General features: G+C 44.4%; 1 protein-coding gene across 2 annotated transcripts in view; it reads left to right on the forward strand.

The window, feature by feature from the left end:
- The first annotated feature begins 426 nt into the window (after window positions 1-426).
- The window catches only part of MTHFD1 (methylenetetrahydrofolate dehydrogenase, cyclohydrolase and formyltetrahydrofolate synthetase 1), a 135,309-nt gene continuing 113,698 nt past the window's right edge, over window positions 427-22,037 (forward strand). Inside the window, exons 1-2 of one of the 2 annotated variants that reach the window (XM_053284303.1) lie at window positions 427-445; window positions 21,047-21,142. In XM_053284303.1, coding sequence (XP_053140278.1) covers window positions 21,066-21,142 — 77 coding nt within the window. In that variant the 5' untranslated portion in view covers window positions 427-445; window positions 21,047-21,065. Of the gene's footprint in view, window positions 446-21,046; window positions 21,143-21,200; window positions 21,459-22,037 lie in introns of those variants that run through there. The other variant, XM_053284304.1, reaches the window with a different exon arrangement.

Genomic DNA, 22,037 nt, shown 5'->3' on the forward strand with positions numbered 1-22,037 from the left:
TGAATGATGGTGGACATACTGTGCAACATTCTGTCTGCCTTGTAACAGAATTGTGTATGGTTATATGAGCGCTGTTTCACAAAATGCAAGAATTGTGCAAATGCAGTAGCATGATGGATGTTGTGTTTGTGCAATTCTTGCAACTTGTACAAGTGTGCTCTTGTGCAACTGCATGTCTGCTCCATCACAAAACCGAAGGAATGCTGTGCAGTATGTAAGCCATTATAAACTGAATGTCTTCAATGCTTTCAACACCTTTGTGTTTCCCTCTTCTTTTTTTCAACCAAAAGAGAGCCCTGTTGGTGGTGATTGTGGTGTTTTGTTTTTTTTCTTAATCCATTCGTGGTCCAGGCCAGCTTTTTAACTGGGCTTTAGTTACTTGTTTCCATCCCAGTCCTGGAGTAGAGGCGGGGCTAACAAACAGCCAGCAGCAAGAGCACTGAAGGTAGGCTGCACTTGCCTCTTTGTTATTTTATTGAACTATTCATATTCCTGATTCTACTCCACTGCCTTGTCCTTGCATACCACAACCCTTTCCCTCGGATTCTACAGTGATGAAGAAAGTTTGTTTTCAGTAAGTTTGTCATTATGCTACTTTCCATCTTGCCTTCACACTATTAGACAGAAGGTCGGTCAAAAGCTGAGCGTTCCTTTTATTCTGCTGGTGGGGTGGCTTATCATGGGTTGATACAGAAGTGCTCTTTCTTCAGGCAAATTAATCATACAAACTTGTGTTCAGCAGGTCAAGAGCAAGAGCACAGCCTCACAAGCTGTTCCTCGACTTAAGTTTCCTGGCTTTTCTTGCCTGGCATTGCAACTTATCTGAACAAGTTGCAAGCTTTTCTGCTGCTGTTCCTCATTACAAGAGCTACCCCTACTGTTCAATGTGAAAGTAACATGCCTTTAATAATTGGAACATCTAAAGCAGATTGCTCGTGACCACCTCTGACCAGGGGTGGTCCTTTCATGAGGTGAAGTGAGGCAGTTGCCTTATGAAAGCAGATAAATGGAGCACCAAGATGCCTCCCATAGCCTCCAGCCCAGCGACTCTTTGCGACTGATCTGACCCTTGCAAGATTTGCAAAGAACACCTCTCCTCAAATTTCTTGAAAAGCTTGCAAGAAGCACAAGGAGAAGAGAGGAGCATGCTAGCAACTTTCCCTCCTCCCTGCCCCTCATGTGATTTTCAAAGCTTGCAAAGATCAATTCTGAAAGTATACTGGCCCCCACCAGAGGTGTGGGGCAAAGCAGAATTTGGTACCTCATCTCTGCCCCACCTCTGACTTCTTGTCCCCCCATCCACCCCATGGCAGATTTTGGCTGGCCAACATCCAAATTAACACAATCTATAAAAATAGACCTGTTCTATAAAATAGACCTGTGCTGTGGATGATTTCCTGACTAACGCAAGCACTTGCACTTGCACAGGAGAGGTGGATTAAAATAATCTCCCCCTTCCCCCAGAAGTCCTCTGCATCACCTGAAAATATTGAAGGCTTTGCGACCCTCCGGGACATATTTTCAAATGGTACATAACAACATTAGAACAGCCCTTCTGGATCAGGCCCAAGGCCTATCTAGTCCAGCAGCCTGTTTCACACAGTGGCCCACCAGATGCCTCAGAGAAACCCACAGGCAAGAGACAAAGGTGTGGCCCCTCTCCTGCTGTTTTTCCCCTGCAAGTGTTATTTAGAGGCATCGTGCTTCTGAGGCTGGAGGTGGATGACCTATAGCAACCAGACCAGCAGCCACTGGTAGACCATGAATTAGACAAATTCATCAAAAAACCCTTTTGAAGCCATCCAAGCTGGTGGCCATCACCGCATCCCGTGGCAAAGAATTCCATAGATTAATTATGTGCTGTGTGAAAAAGTACTTCCGTTTGTCGGTCCTAAATTTCCAGACTTGCAGTTACATGGGATGACCCCTGGTTCTAGTGTTGTGAGAGAGGGAGAAAGATTGTGCACAGATTACTTCTGGGGGAAGAAGAGGTAACTGAAACTCCCCTGCCCCCCGGTTATGATTGCTGGTACTGAGTTAATCAATCCCATCCACAGCACCAGCATATCCCGCTGAGCACTAGTGCTTCATTAGGATGTTAGCCAATCATTTTGATGTTTATTTGAAACATCTGTGACTTGCTTGTCTTGGTGGGGGGCGGGGACCTATTTAGTTTTCACAAATCCCAGAGAAGAAATCTGGATTTTAAAAAACTCACTCTGCCTCTTTCACCCCAATCCCAATGTTTAGACCACTCAGTGTTCTATGTTCCTTGCAATACAAACCAATGTAAAGGCTGACCAATGACTTCAGTGAGTAAAAGGTGCATTTAAAGGCACACAGGGATTGACTTGTGACCAAATAAAAAGCAAACTAAATTCCATTACATTAAACTGGCTCCATTTCTTCCAGATATGCCAATTTACCTCCAATGCAGCTATTAAATTGCAAGTTCTCAGACCCCTCACAATCTCTAATTCTGCACAACAATCTCTTGCACAACAATTTAAAAACACTGCAACAACTTGTCTTCTCTAGGAGGAGGAGTGTCAGGCAGCATCCCTCCCCTCGTTGAGCATCAGCCAGCATTTTCCTGGCTGCTGAGCCTGTCAGTCAGGCTGAGCATCTAGCCAACCAGACATGAAGGGAGGAGGAGGAAGGGCCAGGGCCATATACTGTGGAGCCTGTTGGTCAGACTTTGGGAGGGATGGGATGGGCCTGAGCACCTAGCCAGCCAGTTATAAGGAGAGGAGGAAGAGGGAAGGACAGGCCAATGGTAAACTGTGGAGACCTGGCCACTGGGCTCCAGAGTGTGGAAGAAGGCACAGCATAAAGTTGGGAGTTTGCTTGATTTCAGGGATAGATTAAGTTGGCTTGTACTTTGTTTCCTAGGAGCTGTGGCAAGATTTACTTTTGGACATCACAATTTTTGGCTCTGTGTGTGTGTGCGTGTGTGTGTATATATATATATATATATAGAGAGAGAGAGAGAGAGAGAGAGAGAGAACCTTTGCTGAAGCTTTGAGATCGGAAGGTACATTTGTATACTTGTATACTTGTCTGTATTCCTCTGTATACCTCTGTATTCTCTTGGTATACATTCTATGTTCATTCATTCAATCAATAATTATATTGTATACTGTGCCAAACTTATGTCTCTGGGTGGTTTACAACAACATAAAACAGATAAACAAAAATTAAAGCATTAAAACAATTTAAAACCACAATTCTAATTAAAAAGCTTGGGTTAATGAGTGTGTCTTTAGAGACTTTTAAAAGGTTATCAGTGATGGGGAGGCTCTTATTTCAGCAGGGAGCATATTTCAAAGTCTCAGGACAGCAATAGAGAAGGCCCATCTCTGAGTAGCCACCTAACTGGTGGCAACTGCAGAGTAGGGTTGCCCTATTCTGGCTTTCCAAATCCAGGTGCCTAATTTGCATATTATGTAAATTGACTTGAAAATAATTTTTGAGCAGAACAGTGACTGCATGTTTTGCTCCATAACTCCGCTTCTACAAGGGCTAGAGCTTAGCTTTTTAATAAAATAAAAATTTAAAAATGAAATCTGAAATCTGGGTGAATTGGGGTGGGCTAAGCAATCTGGGTGAGATGCTTAAAATCTGGGTGAAACCCAGAATTTCGGGGGACTCGGCAACTCTGCTGCAAAGGGGCTTCTCTCAGATATTCTCCTGGCACAAGAGAATGCCATGATTTGCTTTGTGTTTGATTAACCAGACTCAATTTGATCTCTCCAATTTATAGATGAAGTGCTGCCCTTAATTGAAAGACAAGAGTCAGAATTATTAATCAATGATTAAAGAGACACTGAGTTCTCTCTTCTAACTGATGCCTGCCAATTTTCTGTTGTTCTTGGCTGTCCTTTATGGCTACTATTTGAGAGGGCTTGCTGACGGGATACTGCAATGTTTGCCTCTCCATGGCAGCAGGTTTCAGCAATCTGCTGATAGTGTTGGCTGCTGACCCTCAATTGTGTATTGGTACAATTGAGCCTCAACATCAAGATGTAAGAGCATTGAATCAACATAGTACTCTGCGACACAATGATGACCCTGTGGAGCCCACAGTGGACTTCAGACCCACCTTTTCTTGCAACTACAAGCTCAAAAGACCTGATTCGCAGGGAAAGGAAATCCCTGCACTTAGCACCCTCTGTTTAGGTCCCTAGATCTTTTCCATAGTGGCAAAGTGATAAAACACACTCATATATCTGCTCTCATTGCACCTGCAGTTTCACCTGTGAAGCTTTTCTGGGTAGCAAGTGGCTTCATTGGTTTGGAGCTACCTTCTAGAAATATACATCAGGGTTTTTTAACTTTGGAACCCCAGATGTTGATGGACTATATCAACCCCAGATGTTGGTGGAAGTTAGTCCCATCATCTTGGAACCGCAGATGTTGATGGAAGTTAGTCCCATCATCCCCAGACACAATGGATATGGCTGGGGATTATAGGAGTTGTTGTCCATCAACATCTGGTTAAGAAACACTAATATACATTATTCGGTGCTTGTGTTCCAAGCACTTTGCAGATAAAATCTCACACATCGGTGCCATGTTTGTGACTGTTCCTTTCCAGGGGTATCCTCCACCTCCATGCGATTGCCTGGTTGAGTTTCAGCTGTTGCTGCCTGAAGCTGGGGAGCAGACCCTCAGAGCTCTTCAGCTGACCACCTATACCAGGGGTTCTTAATCCCACCTATGGTGTCTCCCTCTGCCCTGGATGCAGCCGTGTTCCCTGTAATGGAATCTCAGATGTTGTTAACTGCAACTCCCAGCATCTCCAGCCAAAAGCCATTGCAGTTGGGGATGCTGGGAGTTGTAGTCAACAACATCTGAGATTCCCTGTTACAAGGAACACTGCCCCCCAGTACTCCCCATGGACCCCAATCCCATTTATAGAATATATTCTCATAAGGTTCCAGTAAAAATTAAAAACAAAACACAGAAGCACTCAAAATTGTTTCCAAGCACTTTATTCTGGCTCACCAGGAAGCAAATGAAATTCAACGCAGGAAAGATTTTCCATGGACCACCTGGAACTACCCTATAGTTAAAAAGTGGAATTGCCCCAATTAAGAGCCCCTGATCTATGCTCTGAACCACTGCCCTTCTTGGTTTGTTCAAGTTTCCTGTGAGAGACTGGTCCGCCCCAGTTTCAGTAAGCTGAAATTCTCCCCATTTTGCCATCCCATTCACAGGCAGTGTAGCTGGGGGTCATTTCAGCCATTTCCAGGGGAGCATGAAAGGGGGAAAATGCTGGTGGCAACTTGCTGCCAGCAGTAACAGCTGTGGGAGTCTTGGAGGCTGGCAGCTGCCATGCCCCCCGCCTCCGAAAGCTCTAGAGCTTGGGTTCCCAAATGTTTTTGAACTACAACTGCCATCACCTTCAGCCATAGATGTTGTTGGACCAGAACTCCCATCATCCCCAGCCTTCTGCCCCTGCAGCTGCAGATTATGGGAGTTGTAGTCCAATAAGATCTGGGGACCCAAAGCTGGGGACCTCTGGCTTATGCTCTTTCACATCTTCCTAAAGCTGCTGGGGAAAAGGTCATGCAGGGATCTGGAGCACAGCATCACCCATAGGATGAAAACACCCCAGTTTCACCGCCCTTTTCACTCAACTCCCAATGAGGCAGCAAAGTCCACGACTAGATGCCTAAATCAATCATGAGCTTGGTGAAGGCCAGGAAAACCAGGGGCGTAGCTAGGGGAGAGGGGGGCCGTGTTTATCCCTCTCTCTGGAGGCCCCCCAGAGTGAGGGAGATAACGAAGAAAATAAGAAGGGATGGAGCTCGGGGCCCATGTTCTTTGAACCCTTTCGCTCAATTATAGCTACGCCCCTGAGGAAAACCGAAACCTACTGGGTGACACTGAGCCAGTCACTTATCTCTCATCGTAACCTACCTCACAGGCTTGTGATGAGGATAAACATCGTCATGTACTCTGCTCTGGGCTTTCTGGAGGAAGAGCTACATTTAGGACCTCTGTGGCAGAAAAGCAAGACAGAGATGCCATAAAATCTGCATACCCATCCCATAGTGCAGGGATTCCCGACCTTGTGTCCCCAGATCGCATACAACACCCACAACGGCAGAAGGCTGGGGGTGAAGGGAGTGACAGCAACATTTGTGGCTGGGGGTGATGGAAGTTAGTCCAACAACTTCCAGGGACCCAACCCTTGCCATACTGAACTGTGAGGCTCTCCTAGGTTTTCCCTCTCAGCTCCTTGAGCAATGCACAGCACTAGGGTCCTGCCACTGATGGTCACAGTTTCACCACGGCCTCATATAGACGTTTCCATTCCATGTTCTCAGCTGTGAGGATTCGTGTATATAGCCTGCTTTTGCTGGGATTTATGAAGGCCCCTCCTTGTCTTGTGACCTCTTCTTATCAGGGATGTTAAATTGAGGGAATAGCACGGCGTATCTCAAACACTGGAGTAATTGTTATATCCATGTGGAAGAACACATTTGGGCTGTATGTGAGGGTTCAGCCAGATAGTGACTTCAGGCTCTCTTAAACCAGTGCATGACCAAGGCTGTTATGGGAAGGATCATGGGGATTTCACGTTCAATTGCATACAGTACTGCAGGGGCAAAACATTATTAGATCTTCTGATTTCTTCTTAAACTTAAAAGCCTCTGCAGGAGTGGGGGTTAAACCCTTTCTCCTCTTCAAAACTGCATTCCCAGGTGCTATTAGCTAGGACCACAACAAAAAGGACTCGTATGATGGACTTCCCACATCACCTGCCTGTTTGGACTCTGGCTGCTGATAAAAAGTGCAGTAGGAGGCTTTACACACAGGGCTTCTACCCCGAATCTCCTTCAGAAGAGAGTGTGCACGTTCAAACACCAGCCAAACCTACCCCGAAGTCCCTTTGAGATTCTTGGACCCGCTCCGCACAAAAATCAGGCTTTGTGATGCGAATTCTAGCTTATCTCGACATATTTCTGGATTTTAAAAATGCTGGTTTTAAGCTACTTTTTCTGAAAATTTGCCAGAGCAAATAGGGAGAGGCACTGACGTAGAATCATTAGCATGATAAAACTGATGTTCTCTTTAGAAATGCAGATATCACTCTTTAGGAAGCTCTCCCCCTCCCATTGGATAGAAGGAAAACATGTAAGCATGCCATGTGAACTTGTTTCAAAACAAAACCCGAGAGCAGAGGGGAGGGGCTGCTTCCCTCAATGCCGCGAGTGTTGTTCGAAGTAGCTTCGCTCAACATTTAACCCAAAGAATGAAGCCGTGTGCAAATAACACGTTAGGAGTTTTCAGCATCAGTTTATTCGAATCTCAGAGACAGGTAGATTATACTTTTCTGAAAGAAAGAAAAACCCCTGAGGATGTGTCTTTTGAACTTCGGGGAAGATCTTTATTTTCCAAAAAATTTGAAGGGTTACATGTAGCATCCCAAATGCAGTATCCCTTCAAATTAATCAGCAGCATATCCATGACATAGATAGGTGAAAGGATATTGTCCATTTCACAGATGCCCTTTTGGGAAAAAACCCACTGGCTGACATGGAGTCTAATGCAGTGCTCGTGCTGCTAATGATGATCTGGGGGAAGGGCAATTCTAGTCACTCTCCCCTTCCACTGACGCCCATTATGCCTCCCAAAAATATGTCCTCAAGGGTTGTGCAGAAACAAGGTGTTGCACATACATAAAACTTACAATAACCCCTGCTAGCTGAGCAAAGAGATGCCTTTAAAGTGGTGATTCCCTTATATTTAGCAGGGGGAGAGCAACAGTCCCTATTTATAGATTTATCATATTTATATATATACCGCCTATGTGTATCCCTGAATATAATTTAAAATACAACAAAAATAAAACAGGATAAAATGATTAAAACAATTTTAAAATATAAAACATGCAGTTTAAAATGAATTAATTAACTAGAATCCTGAGAAAACAGGTGTGTCTTAAGGGTGCCTCCAGTGGTTTTTGCTGGCCCATTTTTCTTTTTAGATTGTGAGCCTATTTGGGACAGGGAACCATCTATTTACTATTTCTTGTTCTATGTAGACCGCTTTTAGAAAAGTGGCATATAAAAGTGCTAGTGCACTGAAGCAGGGTATAAATATTTTTAATAAGAGTAATAGTAATAAATAAGAGTAAGAGTAATACACTAGCTGATATGGGGCAGGGCATCTGTGCCCCCAGTTCTCCCTGTCTCTCCCCCGCATCTTCATTTCATCTTCAGCCCCAGTCTGTTCTCCCCCTCCCAGTCTGCTTTCTCTCACTGCCCTCTGGCAGCACTTTCCCTCCCTGCCCGTCAGCTGGCTGGCCTGGCCACAATCCGCTCATCTCTGCCGCTATCCAGCAGCTGCTTGTGAACTCTTGCAAGAGCTGCCATACATGGGATTAGTGACGGGTATGCCTAAAATAGATAGATAGATAGATAGATAAATAGATAGATAGATAGAACCATGTTGGGTGGGAGGGATTATGACCGGGAAAACAATATAGGGGCAGGGGAAGGTAAGTACTTCCTCCTCAGAAGCAAAGCTCGAATAACATTTATAACCCATCTCTCCAGGGTGCTTTATAAAAACAAAATGTCAGGGCATCCAATCCTGATCTCTGGCATAATACACAGTTTGGGCCTTACCAAGTGGTTGTACACACTCAACTGAGCAGCAAATTGCCACTTGGTAAATACTTGTCTGTCTCTCTCAAGATCCCATGGGTGTAGAAACTCCCCCTCCTGTTTCCCCCCTTCTTCCTCTCCATTCCCCTTCCTTGCCCTTTTGGATCTACTTCCCATCAGAATTGCTGCTTAACTCCATGATAGGGCTAAGAGAATTGCCTGAAACTTTGGAGAAGCTGCTGCTTGTCTGTGTAGACAATACTGAGCAAGATGGACCAATGGTCTGACCTGGTATATGGCAGCTTCCTATGTTCCTAACTTGCTTTTAAATAATCATTATTACTGTTTCATTGCCCCACCTTCCACATACGCTCTCCTTCTGATTACTCAAATATTATGAACACCCATCGCTCATTTGGACAAATGAGGTTGGACGATAGGGCTCAACTCACCCAATCAGGGTTAATGAGCCTGCAATCTCTCACCAGCCCCACAAGTAGACTGAAATTGTTATTCCTTCTGCAATCAATCTCAGTTTGTAAACTCATTTGCTCCTCCTGAGTCATCTCTTGCCCTTGAAGTGTCAGGATAACCTCAAACTAAGTGTCTATTGAGTGTCTTGGATTGTTCCAACTCTTCTCAAGTTATAATACATTAGACAGATATTAATAGATCTCTTTCTTCTCTCATCCTCAGGTTCTCATCAGTAAAATAATTACACTTAACTGCCTAGCATGGTTGTTGTAAAGATAATTTGAGGCTAGGATGCAAGTAGGCAGAAGCAGATCAGCATGGAGTTCTGGCAAAATACTTTATCCATATTAATCACTTGCGTTACTATTCAGGATTTGTATAGATTTTTTAAAGTGCTCAAATACTTTACACACATTATTTCAATAACCCTTATAGCCAGGAACACACAAATTTAGGCTTAGCTCACTAGTCAGTCATTATTTGTGGGCACCGCGAATCCCCTCTCTTCACTCAGAATGAGGTAATTCTCATGACCAGGCGGACAGGGTGGTGGGTGGGAAGGCTGCAAAAGTCTGCCTTCCCCACAGATGAACTCTGAGGACTGTCTGGGCATGTGGGTCATGTGCCCGAGGGTCTGCCACTGCCCCAGGGAGCGTGAAGGTGTGGGGGCCGGAATGCGTCATCCCAGCCCCCAGAAATCCCACAATGCACTGCACAAGTGTATGGTGCATTGTGGGAATCCTCCTGGTGCTGGCCAGGAGCCCTGCAGTGTCTCAGCGCCAAGTGCAAAGCAGCTGGTGCTGACATATGTTGTTGTTGTTGCTATTATTTCTTGTTTACACAGTCAGACAGGTGTTATTGACTGGTTTGTTTTATCCAGACATCAAGTCCTTCCCAAGGACCTGGGATGCCAGAATTTTATTGTCAATTGTTATAGATATTGTAGCAAAATATAGGCTTATTATTATTATTATTATTTCGATTTCTATACCGCCCTTCCAAAAATGGCTCAGGGCGGTTTACACAGAGAAATAATAAATAAATAAATAAACAAATAAATAAATAAATAAATAAAATGGATCCCTGTCCCCAAAGGGCTCACAGTCTAAAATGTCTAAATCTAATTAGACATAGCTGAGGGTGCGAGCGCACCCTTATCCTCGACTAACTGGTGGGCTTCTATGACAGGTTTGCTGCCAAGGCGCCACCGGGATTCGTGCAGATCCCAGTGGTTCTTATGCACAGCCTAACGCAGACTAGGTGTCCCTAGCCCAGGTTAGGCTGAGTGTGAGAACAGCCTCATTCTTTCCTGGCGCATGGGCAGAGGGCTTAGGAGAGGAGCAGGTTTTCTGTCATTTGCACTGGGAGATGGAGATGGTAAGAAACAGTGGGAGCCCTCTCCTCCTGCTCAGAAGGGATCCTTTGACACGGCACGTGCTTCATACACATGCATGTTGCCGTTCCTTTACAGCCAGGGCTGGCCTGCGCGCACACGTGGAAATGATACAAAGGTGAGATCACAAGCTTCTAATGCAAAATAATAGATACTAGCTTAACCCACGCAGAGCATCTGCACGCTAGTACCTGAGTGCTCCCCTCACCCCTTGCCACCGCCCCCCCATCTCAGAGTTCTCTCCACCTTCACCTGAGCCGCACTCCTGCTCCTCCTCCTCCTCCATCCCATTGCTTCCATCCCCCTCACCCCTCTTGGTCACGGTTGCAGTGTTGCTGGCATCTATTGGCCAAGCATCAGCCCCCTATCCTCAGAGACCTCCCCACCCTCGCTTTGCTTCCAGGGTTTTCCCCAGTCACTGAGGTGCTCAGAGACTTGTTCAGCCCTTTTGGTTAATGAAATTCTTGAGGGGAGAAGTGCCCTGCAGTCGAAAGCTGCTCTCACCTTCCATTGCTTTTCTTTTATTCTCTTTGGTCTTTGTCTTTGGTATTGCCAATACAGACTTGGAAAGGGCTTGGTACTGCTTAGGAGACCCATATGGTCCTGGGCTGAAGGGGGGTTGCTCCTGTTTTGATTGATTGATTGATTGATTGCCATCAAATTGGTGTCGACTCTTAGCGACCCCATAGATAGATTCTCTCCAGGATGATCTGTCTTCAACTTGGCCTTTAAGTTCTCCTAGTGGTACATTCATTGCTGTCATAATCGAGTCCATCCACCTTGCTGCTGGTCATCCTCTTTCCTTCAACTTCCCCCAGCATTATGAACTTCTCAAGGGAGCTGGATCTTCACATAATGTGTCCAAAGTATGCTAGTTTGAGCCTGGTCATTTGTGCCTTGAGTTAAAATTCTGGATTGATTTGTTCTATGATCCATTGTTTGTTTTCCTGGCTGTCCATGGCATCCTCAAAAGTCTTCTCCAGCACCAAAGTTCAAAAGCGTCAATGCTTTTTCTATCTTGCTTCTTCAAAGTCCAGCTTTTACATCCATAGAGTGTCACAGGAAAAACCATTGTCCAAACGATTCTAATCTTTGTAGGCATAGACATCACAACATCTAAATATCTTTTCCAGTGCTTTCATTGCAACCCTACCAAGTGCTAGTCTGCAGCATATTTCTTGACTGCTGGATCCTTTACTGTTGATGGTCGATCATAAAAGACAGAAGCCTTTTGGAACCTCCTTCAGAGATCTTTTGGAAAACAGTCCTCATTTTTCCATGTCTATTTCCATCCTCAAGGTTTTTACATTGTAGTACTGCTCCTTGTCTCTTCTAACAGCTTTCTGAAATTCCCTATTAAGTTCCTTCCTGAGGTCTTTATCTTTCTTGACTTTGGCTTCTCTCCTCTTCTTGGCAATTTCCACTGTCTGTTCTGACATCCATTTTGCTTTCTTCTGTTTCTTGGTCTTTGGCAGTCTCTTTTCACATTCATCCTTAACAACTTCTTTGATTCCATTCCACAGTTCCTCTGGTTCCCTATCAATGAAGTTCAGAACTTCAAAGTGGTTCCTGATGTCCTCCTTGAAAATGGTGGGTACATTCTCAAGATCATATCGTGGAAGCTGGATAGCTTTGTTTTTCTGCTTTAGCTTGACTTGGAACTTTCACATGAGCAGTTCGTGATCGGTTCCACAATCGGCCCCTGGCCACGTCTTTGCTGTTATAACTGAGCTCTTGCAACTCCTTGCACCAGTAATGTAATCAATTTGATTTCTGTGTGCTCCATCTGCTGTGTTAGCAATGAAGAGATCATTGGCTTGGCAAAAACCAAGTAGTCGTTCTCCTGCTTCATTTGTTTCCTAGGCCATACAGTCCAATGGTGTTTTCTTCCTTACCTTTTCCAACTTTGGCATTCCAGTCTCCAACCACCACCAGCACATCTTGTTTTCATGTTCTGTCAATTTCAGACTGAACTTGAGCATAAAACCCATCAACTTCCTCCTCTTTTGCATCAGTCGTTGGGGCATAGACTTGAAGAACTGTCATGTTAAATGGTTGTCCATGAAATCTAATTGATATTAGTCGGTCACTGACTGCATTGTACCCAAGTACTGTCATTGCTATATCCTTCCTGACTATGAAAGCAACACCGTTCCCTCTTTGTTTCTTGTGTCCTGAGTAGTAAATGGTATGAAAGTGTCCTATTCCAGTCCACTTTAATTCACTGATGCCCAGGATGTCAATCTGTAGTCAATTCATTTCATCTTTCATCGCATCGAGCTTTCCCATATTCATGCTTCTTACGTTCCTCATGTCCATTGTAATTCTGTCTTTGCAGCTTCGGATTTTCTTTTCCCGCATGGCAACATCAGGCACTAGACGTCCAAAAGGCTTTAGCCTAACTGTGTCATAAACACCATCGGTACTCTGAGAGATCCTCAGCTCTTCTTCAGTAGCATGTTGAGTACCATCCGACCTGAGGGGCCCATCATCTGGCACTACATCGACAATCATTCTATTTTATCTATCCATGTGTCAGTCAGTCAGTCATTTATTGTTACAGTCACAGACCAGTAAAATACGAACAGTACATTAGATAAAAGGTTAAAAGAACTTAAAATATATTTATATCTAAGATTGAAAAAGTTGACAACGATAATTTCTTATTAACAAATCATCGACGAATATTAATAGCAGCAGCACAGTATCTAGCAACTCTGTTTGTAATTGTAGGCTCAGAGTCCGAAAGTAACAAAGAGCAGTAAAAATGGCTCTGCCAACCTGGAAATTTACCTAATAATGGTGTAATAAATGCTGCACGAATATCCTTATAGAACAAACAGAATAATAAAACATGTTCAGTGGTTTCAATCTGATCCAAGCCACAAGGTCAAAGCCTCTCTGAAAAGGAGATCCCCCTATAATGATCCTCCAGAATTGCTGAGGGTAAACTGTGACAACGAACAAAGTAAAACTGCTCTATACTTGGGGGTTTCAAGCCGTGTCAGATAATTCATTGGGGAAACTAAATATCTACGTTCTTCTGTGATATAAAATTTTGAAACCTTACCAAGGTCAATTTGTCTCTCACAATCTAGAATTCACTGTTTAATTAGCAATTAGCAATATCCCACCTTACATAGGAATGAAGAAGAAAGGCCCAATGTAGCTATTTTAGCCTCAATAGTCTGAATCCATCTAGATCGATGGTTGTCTTGTAAAACTAAAGGGGCTAACCCAACTGGATGATAAACTAATTTAAGCCAATAACCTAAAATAATAATCCAGACATTGACCTCAACCTTAATCATACCTGTCTCCAGGCGGATAGCAGCATTAGATACAAATCTTGGGAGGCAAAGTACAGTTCTTAAGAATTTAGTTCTAAAGTTTCCATGTTTGGAAAAAGGCCCAACAGTGCTCCATAGAGAAGTTGGCTTAATGACTTAGCTTTAAACAATTTAAGGGTCGCAGGTAAATAGTGACCTCCTTTTGTCCTAGATACTGTAAGATGGCAAATGAACTTTTCTGAGCATTGGAAGCAACATGGTTCCCATGTGCTTTTCTGGTGCCACTAGCCTGAAAGATTACTCCCAAATACTTAAAGAGTGTTACTTGTTCAATTGGATGTCCCTCAGTCCTCCAAACATGAATCTTAGGCCTCCTAGTGAAGGCCATAATTTTAGTTTTCTGCAGATTAACCTCCAGTCCATCCTTTTTACAATATAAGCTCAATGCCCTCAGAGCTTTTCTTAGACCAACCGGTGTCCTAGAAAGAATAACAGTGTCATCTGCGTAGAGCAGGGTAGATACATGTCTCCCTGCAAGCTTAGGAGGGTGAAAGTCTGGGTTGTTAATATGAGCCACCATAGAATTTATATAATAGTTAAATAAAAGTGGGGCGAGAATACAACCCTGCTTGACACCCTTATGAGTTAATATTGTTCTCGTTAAATGTCCTGGAGGATTAGATCGGACCTTAAGGGAGGTGTCCAGATATAGTGCTTTCAGTAGATACAACAGACAGCAATCAATGGAAGAAGACCCCAGTTTCTCCCAAAGTTTGACCCATGAAATAGAATCAAAAGCCGCCTTAAGGTCGACAAAGGCAGCATATAAAGAGGTTGTGTTGCGAGAGGAGCATTTCTCAATAAGATGTTGTAACACCAGACATTGGTCAATTGTGGAACGACCCTCCCTAAAACCTGCCTGTTCCTCTGCAAGGAGATTTTCTTGATCCAGCCAATCTCATAGCTTATTGTATAAATGCGTCACATAAAGCTTACCAATGTTGTTAAGTAAACTAATAGGCCTATAGTTGGTCAGATTATCCCTCGTCCCCTTCTTAAAGATAGGGACAATAATCGCAGTCCTCCATGCTTTAGGAATTCAGCCCATCCTATCTACATAAGAGCGAGGCCAAAATAGGAGCCCGCCAATCTGGATTGTTTTTAATTGCCTCTGGGGGAATAAGATCTTCCCCAGGGGCCTTGCCAGATCTTAATTGAGCAATTAGGGAGCGACTCTCAGAGACTGATACTGGGGGGCATGAAGGAGTGGTCTCAATATCATGGGGGGGGGTGTCCATGTGGTTTTCTTGGTAAAATGCAGGAGTGGTTTGCCATTGCCTCCTCCCGTGCAGTATGAAATGATGCCTTTGCCATTGTCACTGAAGTGATTGTCCACCTCTAGCACCTTCCTATATTGCTGCTGCCCAAAATAGGTGCCTACTTGCTATAGCTGGGCATCTGGGATGACCTTTGCACTTTGGGTGACCCTACTGGGAGTATACCGCCCGGCGTACTTCGCTCATCCTGCCCAGGAAATTACCTCCCTGTTTCTTACCTTCTCAAAAATGGCAGAGGAAATGAGGACTCTGGGGAGATCTACTTGGCGCTGGCTTACTGGTATCCTGCTTGCCAGAGCAGGGGGTGGGGGCAACTGGAGAGCTGGCAAGTGGATTTTTAAGTGCCTGCTTACAGCATCCATATCAGATAGGCCAACTATTATTATCCTTATATGACCGATGTGGGGCCTATTTTACCAGTACTCAGGCCCTGTTTACACATTATTTTCAATGCATGTTCAGATCTGCATGCATATACACTTATTCACACGTTTATTTATTTATTTCATTTCTATACTGCCCTTCCAAAAATGGCTCAGGGCGGTTTACATTAAAATTGTGTGGAACGTTACATTCAACACAGAAACATTTGAGGGGGTTTGTACCCAGGTTCACTTCTGAAGCGAACGCATATACAGTCATTCACACAAACACAAGTACATGTGTACAAACATCTGTACACCTGCCATAGTGTAACCACCAGATGTCAAAAGCCATTAATCAGGATTCTATCAACAATGAAGTGTCAGGCTATACACAAATTTAAAGGGGACCTTTTTGCATAACCAAAGAACATTATATACATATATATAATTCTCCTAAACATAGCCGTCACTAATCTCATGTGTGGCAGCTCTCGTGAGAGCAGCTGCCTGGGGGATAGTGATGGGGACAGGGAGACAATGGCAGTGGCAGCCGGTTGGCCAGAGGCGTTGGCGGCGGGGGAGAAGGGCGCTACCAGGAGTGGGCAGGAGGAGGTGGCGGGCAGTGTTCTCTCTAATTTTTTTCATCCGTGTGCGGAATGAACTTTGTTCTGGGCTGCAGTATCAAGGCAGTGTGTGCACACATGTATTCAGAATGGGGCCTTCCTGATTCAACCTGAGTGGAATCTAAAATTAACTGAGCGGACATCAAAAAACGTGTGAGCATGAGCACACCTTAGAGGGAACACTAGTGGTCTAGTGGTGGGCCAGTTTTCCGGCCAGCCTGCAAGCCAGAAACCACGGGGTGTGGGGGGAGAGGAAGTGGGCCGGCTAGCAGGCCCGCCAGAAAGCGGGCAGGGCAGAAGCGGACATTGGGAGTGGGGGGGGGAAGCAGCTGGTCGGCTGGAAAGCCAGGCATGCCAGCATCGGGGGTGGGGGAACAGTGGTGGTGGGTGGGCCGGACGGAGGCGCAGATGCTCTGCACCCGGCCCAGCTAGTTGTTATTAATATTTAACATATTTGTATACCACCCACTAACAAAGTCTCTGGGCACTTTACAGCAATAAAACAAACCAAGAAATTTTAACAGTTAAAACATTTAAAAAGATAAAATACTTATAAAAACTACCAAATAGCTAAAAAGCTTGGCTGAAGAGATGTCTTTAGTTGTTTCCTAAAAGCCAACAGGGATGGAGCAGCTCTAATCTCAGCAGATTATCCACCTGATTCATATTTTTCTTTCCCCGAATACATTTTAAGTTTTTCAGTACCATTTTAGCTTAATTTCCAGTAAGCTTATGAGATCACCTGGCATTCCATGTGTGTGTCCGTCCATATGTCCAATGGCATAGTTTTTGATGACATCATCCAACCCAATTCAAGATGGCGGACGTGTGAACTTTTGCCACACAAGTGGGCTAACTTGTGTACCATCTAACTGATTTGAAACCAATTTGGTATATTTGTAGAGAGTGACATGTTGGGACACCTCAATGGTGTCGTTTGTAATGATGCAAGCGGGAAAGATTTAGCCCAAATTTGTTACAGTTATAGGGACACATAGGGACACCCCAAACACATAATTTGTGATTTATTTATTTATTTATTTTTACATTTCTATACCGCCTTTCGTTAAAAGAAAACCCCAAGGCGGTTTACAAAAATTAAAACATACAATAAAAGCAATAAAAACATCAAGCAATAAAAACATCAAGCTAAAAACATATAAAACAAGCATAAAAACAAGACAACAGATAACAGATAACAGATGATGATGTCATTCACCCCAATTCATCATAACAGATGATGATGTCATCATAACAGATGATGATGTCATTCACCCCAATTCAAGATGCCAGACGCATAAATGTTTTGAGGAGCAAATGGGCTAACTTGTGAATGGCCTAACCAATTTAGACCAAATTTAGTCTGGTTGTAGGGATAGCAAAAGGAAATTAGGCAGATTAGTTCTTACTAGAACTTGCATTTTATGAGCTATAGGCCAGAAAAAGATTTGGCATTTTCCTTCTCCTCACAGTTGCTATGATGTGAAAGGCTTCACCTGTTAAATTTCTGCCAGTGATAAAGGTACAGAGTGCAGTAACCTTACCTACAGCAGGCAAAGAAAACAAGCCCAATTATTGAAACGGAGATCAGCTGGCGTAACATTTCCCCATTTTAAAAAGTGATGCAGTTTAATTTGACGTTTGACATGTTGTGTAAAGGGGGTAGATAGCAGCAATGAGTCATGTCTGAAGAACTGCCAAGTTAAATTTGTGCTGAATGAGATTGGGAAACTACCAGGGGGGAAAATGAACTTCAAATCTTTAAAGAATTTAAATGTTAAACCTTTGAGACCAGGGGGTTGATGATGAACACTCAGTTGTCGGTTACGCAACCTGATCCTATGCGTGTTTACTCAGAAGTCAGTCCACTGCAGTGGTGCAAATAGGGGGGAACCCATCTTGAGCACGGTGGCTGTATCCCACCTTTCTTTAGCCTTGCCAAGTTAACCCCACCCACATTTAGTCTTCCCAAAACAAAAATTCAGCCCAAACTGAATTTTTGGTACAGGTTGAGTATCCTTAATCTGGAATTATCCAAAATCCGGAAACCACCATGGCTTTTTTAAAGTAAATACAAAACATTATTTTCACATGAAATCTGAATTTCATCTCCACCTAAAATGCCATGTTTGAGTCTAACATGACCAGCAACTTTATTGAGCTGAAAATTTTCTCGCAATTAGTTTTCATGACATTTACAGCTACCTGTAGTTATTGTAAATTTAATGCTTATTTGTTTTTATACTTTAAATCAAACCTAAGAAAATAAAATACAGTGTACAGTAACCTTTTGTGTTTAGACTTGGATCCCTGGCCCAAGATATCTCATTACAGTATGCAAATATTCCAGAATCTGGAAAAGTCTGAAATCCAGACCACTTCTGGTCCCAAGCAGTTCGGATAAGGGATACTCAACCTGTAATTGAAAAATGGTACTCTGTAAGAAAATGGTACTCTGTCCAGAGTTTTATTTGTGCCAGGACTGGAAAATCATTAACAAAAGTTGTTTTTAAAGGTTAAGTCGTGGAATATTTGAAGAAAAATCCTCTGAGCATATGCGGAGTGTTTTCCTTACCACCACACAACTACAGTGTATCCCTTCATCCACAGAATAAAGGCAAATTGCAAGAGAGCAGGCTTATTTATATCTGTGCAACGGAATTGCTGCTGACGTTTACAGTGGTACCAAACACTAGATAACACCCCTTTCTTTTACCACTAGTTCAACAGTGCTCCTTCCTATGTAAGTTTGCATAGAGTTGCAACCTTGCATCCCAATCCAGTAAATTTAATTGGATGTATTTTTAATCAAGTGCACAGCCTTTGATTTTTTAAAAAGGGTTATTCAGCAATTGCTCTCTGCTTTAATCATGTTTAGTTTAGTGTTATTGTTTTAATTAAATTTACTGTTTACATATATAATGTATATAGATCCTACTTTTCTTCACTGGTAGTTAACAATAAAACTAAACTTAATTGCCACTTCGTTTTATTGATTTGCTGACTGTGATTTCATTGTTTGATTTTCTTTACAAACCGCCTTGGGAATTATTAATTGATATAGGATTTTTTAAAAGTGTTTTAGGTAAATAATTAAAATTTTAAAACCTAATCAAAAACATTAAAACACAAACACAGAGCAGCAGATAAAGCAATCAGTCCTGCCACATTAGCAGGCAGAAAATGTCTTTTATGGAAGCCACTTCAAGGAAAAACAGTAAATAGATGTTTCCCCTCTATCTCAACAGTAAAACATGCTCTAATTATAACAGGAATGGGGTAATCACTTGCTTGGTAAAAGTAAAGTGTTCCATCAAGTCAATTTCGACTCCTGGCGCTCACAGAGCCTTGTGGTTTTCTTTGGTAGCATACAGGAGGGGTTTACCATTGCCTCTTCCCGTGCAGTATGAGATGATGCCTTTCAGCATCTTCCTATATTGCTGCTGTCCGATATAGTACCAGCAGGGATTCGAACCGGCAACCTTCTGCTTGTTAGTCAGGCACTTCCCTGCTGAGCCACTTAAGGTGACTTTAAAGTTTATTTATTTATTATTTATCCAACCCCAGCACAGAATTCCTTCAGTGGATGATGTTTGTGTTACCTTGTGTTTCATTTTAGATTGTGGACCCTTTGGGGACAGGGGGGCATCTTATTATTTTTCTTTGAAATTCACTGTGAAACCATCTGTTGAAAAGAAGTATATAAATCTCCCCCTCCTGCCTGCCATAATCCAAACTGTCCCGTGAAGCTGCTTTTTGAGGTGGGCGAGGGAGGGATAGTGAGATGTGGGAGAACACACAGGGAGCTTTAATTTTTAATCCCACACCACATTTGGCCTTTAAAAATAGTCCACATCAGTGCAGATAACTTAACCAGGTGATATACATACAGCATCCTCCTAGGGACCCTTACACAGGCCTTTAGCCAAAGGGATGGGGGGGAGGCTGTGCTGTCCTTAAGGGGGTCGCATATAATTAATTTATGGTGCCTAAACACAGCAGCGACATAGGAAGATGCTGAAAGGCATCATCTCATATTGCACGGGAGGAGGCAATGGTCAACCCCTCCTGTATTCTACCAAAGACAACCACAGGGCTCTGTGGTCACGAGTTGATGGCACACTACTTTACCTTTAAACACAACACAAAGCAAACATATGGGATCTTTTGGCCACAGGAGTGTGTCGTCCCCGTCCCCCCCACGTCCTGCCTCGTTTCTTGGCTAGCTGCAACTAGGAAGGAGCCTAGAACTGCTGCTCCATTTCCTTCTAGGGCAGAGAGTTCCCAACCTCGGTTCCCCAGATGTTGGACTACAACTCCCATCATTCCCTTGGATGGCCTGTGGCCATTGTGGCTGGGGATGATGGGAGTTGTAGTCCATCCGCCTCTGGAGGCCCACCCTTGAGAAGCGGGAACCCTTGTTCTAAGACAGGGCTGCACAACTTCAGCCCCCAGCTGAAGCTGGACTACAACTCCCATCATCCCCAGCTACATTAGCTAGGAGTGATGGGAACTGTAGTCCAAGGTTCGCAGCAGACGGGCCGAAGTTGTGTAACCCTGTTCTAACGGAGCTAAAAACTAAAGGGTTGAATTCGTGCCCCACAACATATCCTTGCACAGCAGCGACTAGCTGCTTTCATGCAGGGCTCCTGCAAGGTTTCTGCATATTCTGCCAATGACCGGATCGCCAGCGGGAGGGGAGGCTTATAAAGCAAAAAAAAAAAAAAAAAAAGCGCAAGCTTAGAGCCTCGGTTGCGCGCTAGCAGTTTTCTGTGCACGGTTACTGTGCTGGTTAGGCGAGCCGCTCTTCAGTCAGTGGGACGAGCTCCTGTGTTGTTGGCCGGACCCGTGCACAGAAAACTGCTAGCGCGCAACAGAGTGGCTAAAAATACTGTATCCCAAATGCTTTCTTGCTTTCTTTCCCTTGTCCTCTTTCTCCCTAGCTGGACTTCCTGATCAAGCATGCCTCGGTCCCTGAAGACAGACGCCCGCCCCCTGGGCCGGCGCACAAACAAAGGGGCGGATCGGGGTCCTCTAGGGTAAGGCGCGCTAGAGGAAGACGCAACCAGCCACCTCCTCCTCGGAGAGATCTTTTCTCTCCCTCCCTCCTCCTCTTTCTCCGCCCCATCGCGAAGGGGGAGGGGTGCAGGCTCCGTCCGGGGCGGGCGGCCACGCGGGTTGGGGTGTTGCGCTGTGTGGGTGTGGCGTCCAAAGTTTTGCAAACCACGTGGGTGGCGCGGTGGGGTTTTTGACCCCTCCAGGCACCATCGGAGCTTCACTGAGCGCAGCGGCTGCCGTCGCCAGAAGAATCGCCATGCCTCCCGCCGAGATCATCAGCGGAAAGACCGTTTCCGCGTAAGTGTCCGAGGCTGCGGCGGCGGCGTCTGCGCTTTGGGCAGCGGGAGGGTGGCGGCTTTCCAGCAGGCTTGCTCAGCTGCAAAGCTTGCGCCGGTGGGAAGGAAATCGGAGAAGGGGCTGGCTGGCTGGCTAGTTGTTGCCGCCGGCAAAGGAAATCTCTGGGGCCTATGCAGTGGCACACCTGGGGAGTAGTCCCATGTGGTCTGGTGGTGGAGGAGGAGGAGATTGGAGAGAGAGAATAGAGCCCTGTGGCAACCGGCAGACGGACAGATTTGGCAATCCCATGCACATTTTATCTGGAAGCAAGTTCCATTGAGTTCAGCGGGGCTGACTTCTCCGTCCGCGTGCCGTGGCTCGCAACCTTATTGTGGAAGAATCTTTCGTGGACTTGATCAGATCAGATGCAAAGAAAAGTTGTAGGTGTTGCCTCCTGCCTGCGCATAGCACCTTCCCCATATGCACAAATCAGGATTCCCTTCCCAGCAATGCAAGACAGGCCCGGAGTCTTCAGGAATCGGCCTCAATCTCCAGGTGGCTCTAGGAATCAATCCATGAAGTTGTAATAATGGATTGAGA

This window comes from Hemicordylus capensis, chromosome 1 (genome assembly GCF_027244095.1).
Source record: "Hemicordylus capensis ecotype Gifberg chromosome 1, rHemCap1.1.pri, whole genome shotgun sequence".
NCBI classification, from domain to species: domain Eukaryota; kingdom Metazoa; phylum Chordata; class Lepidosauria; order Squamata; family Cordylidae; genus Hemicordylus; species Hemicordylus capensis.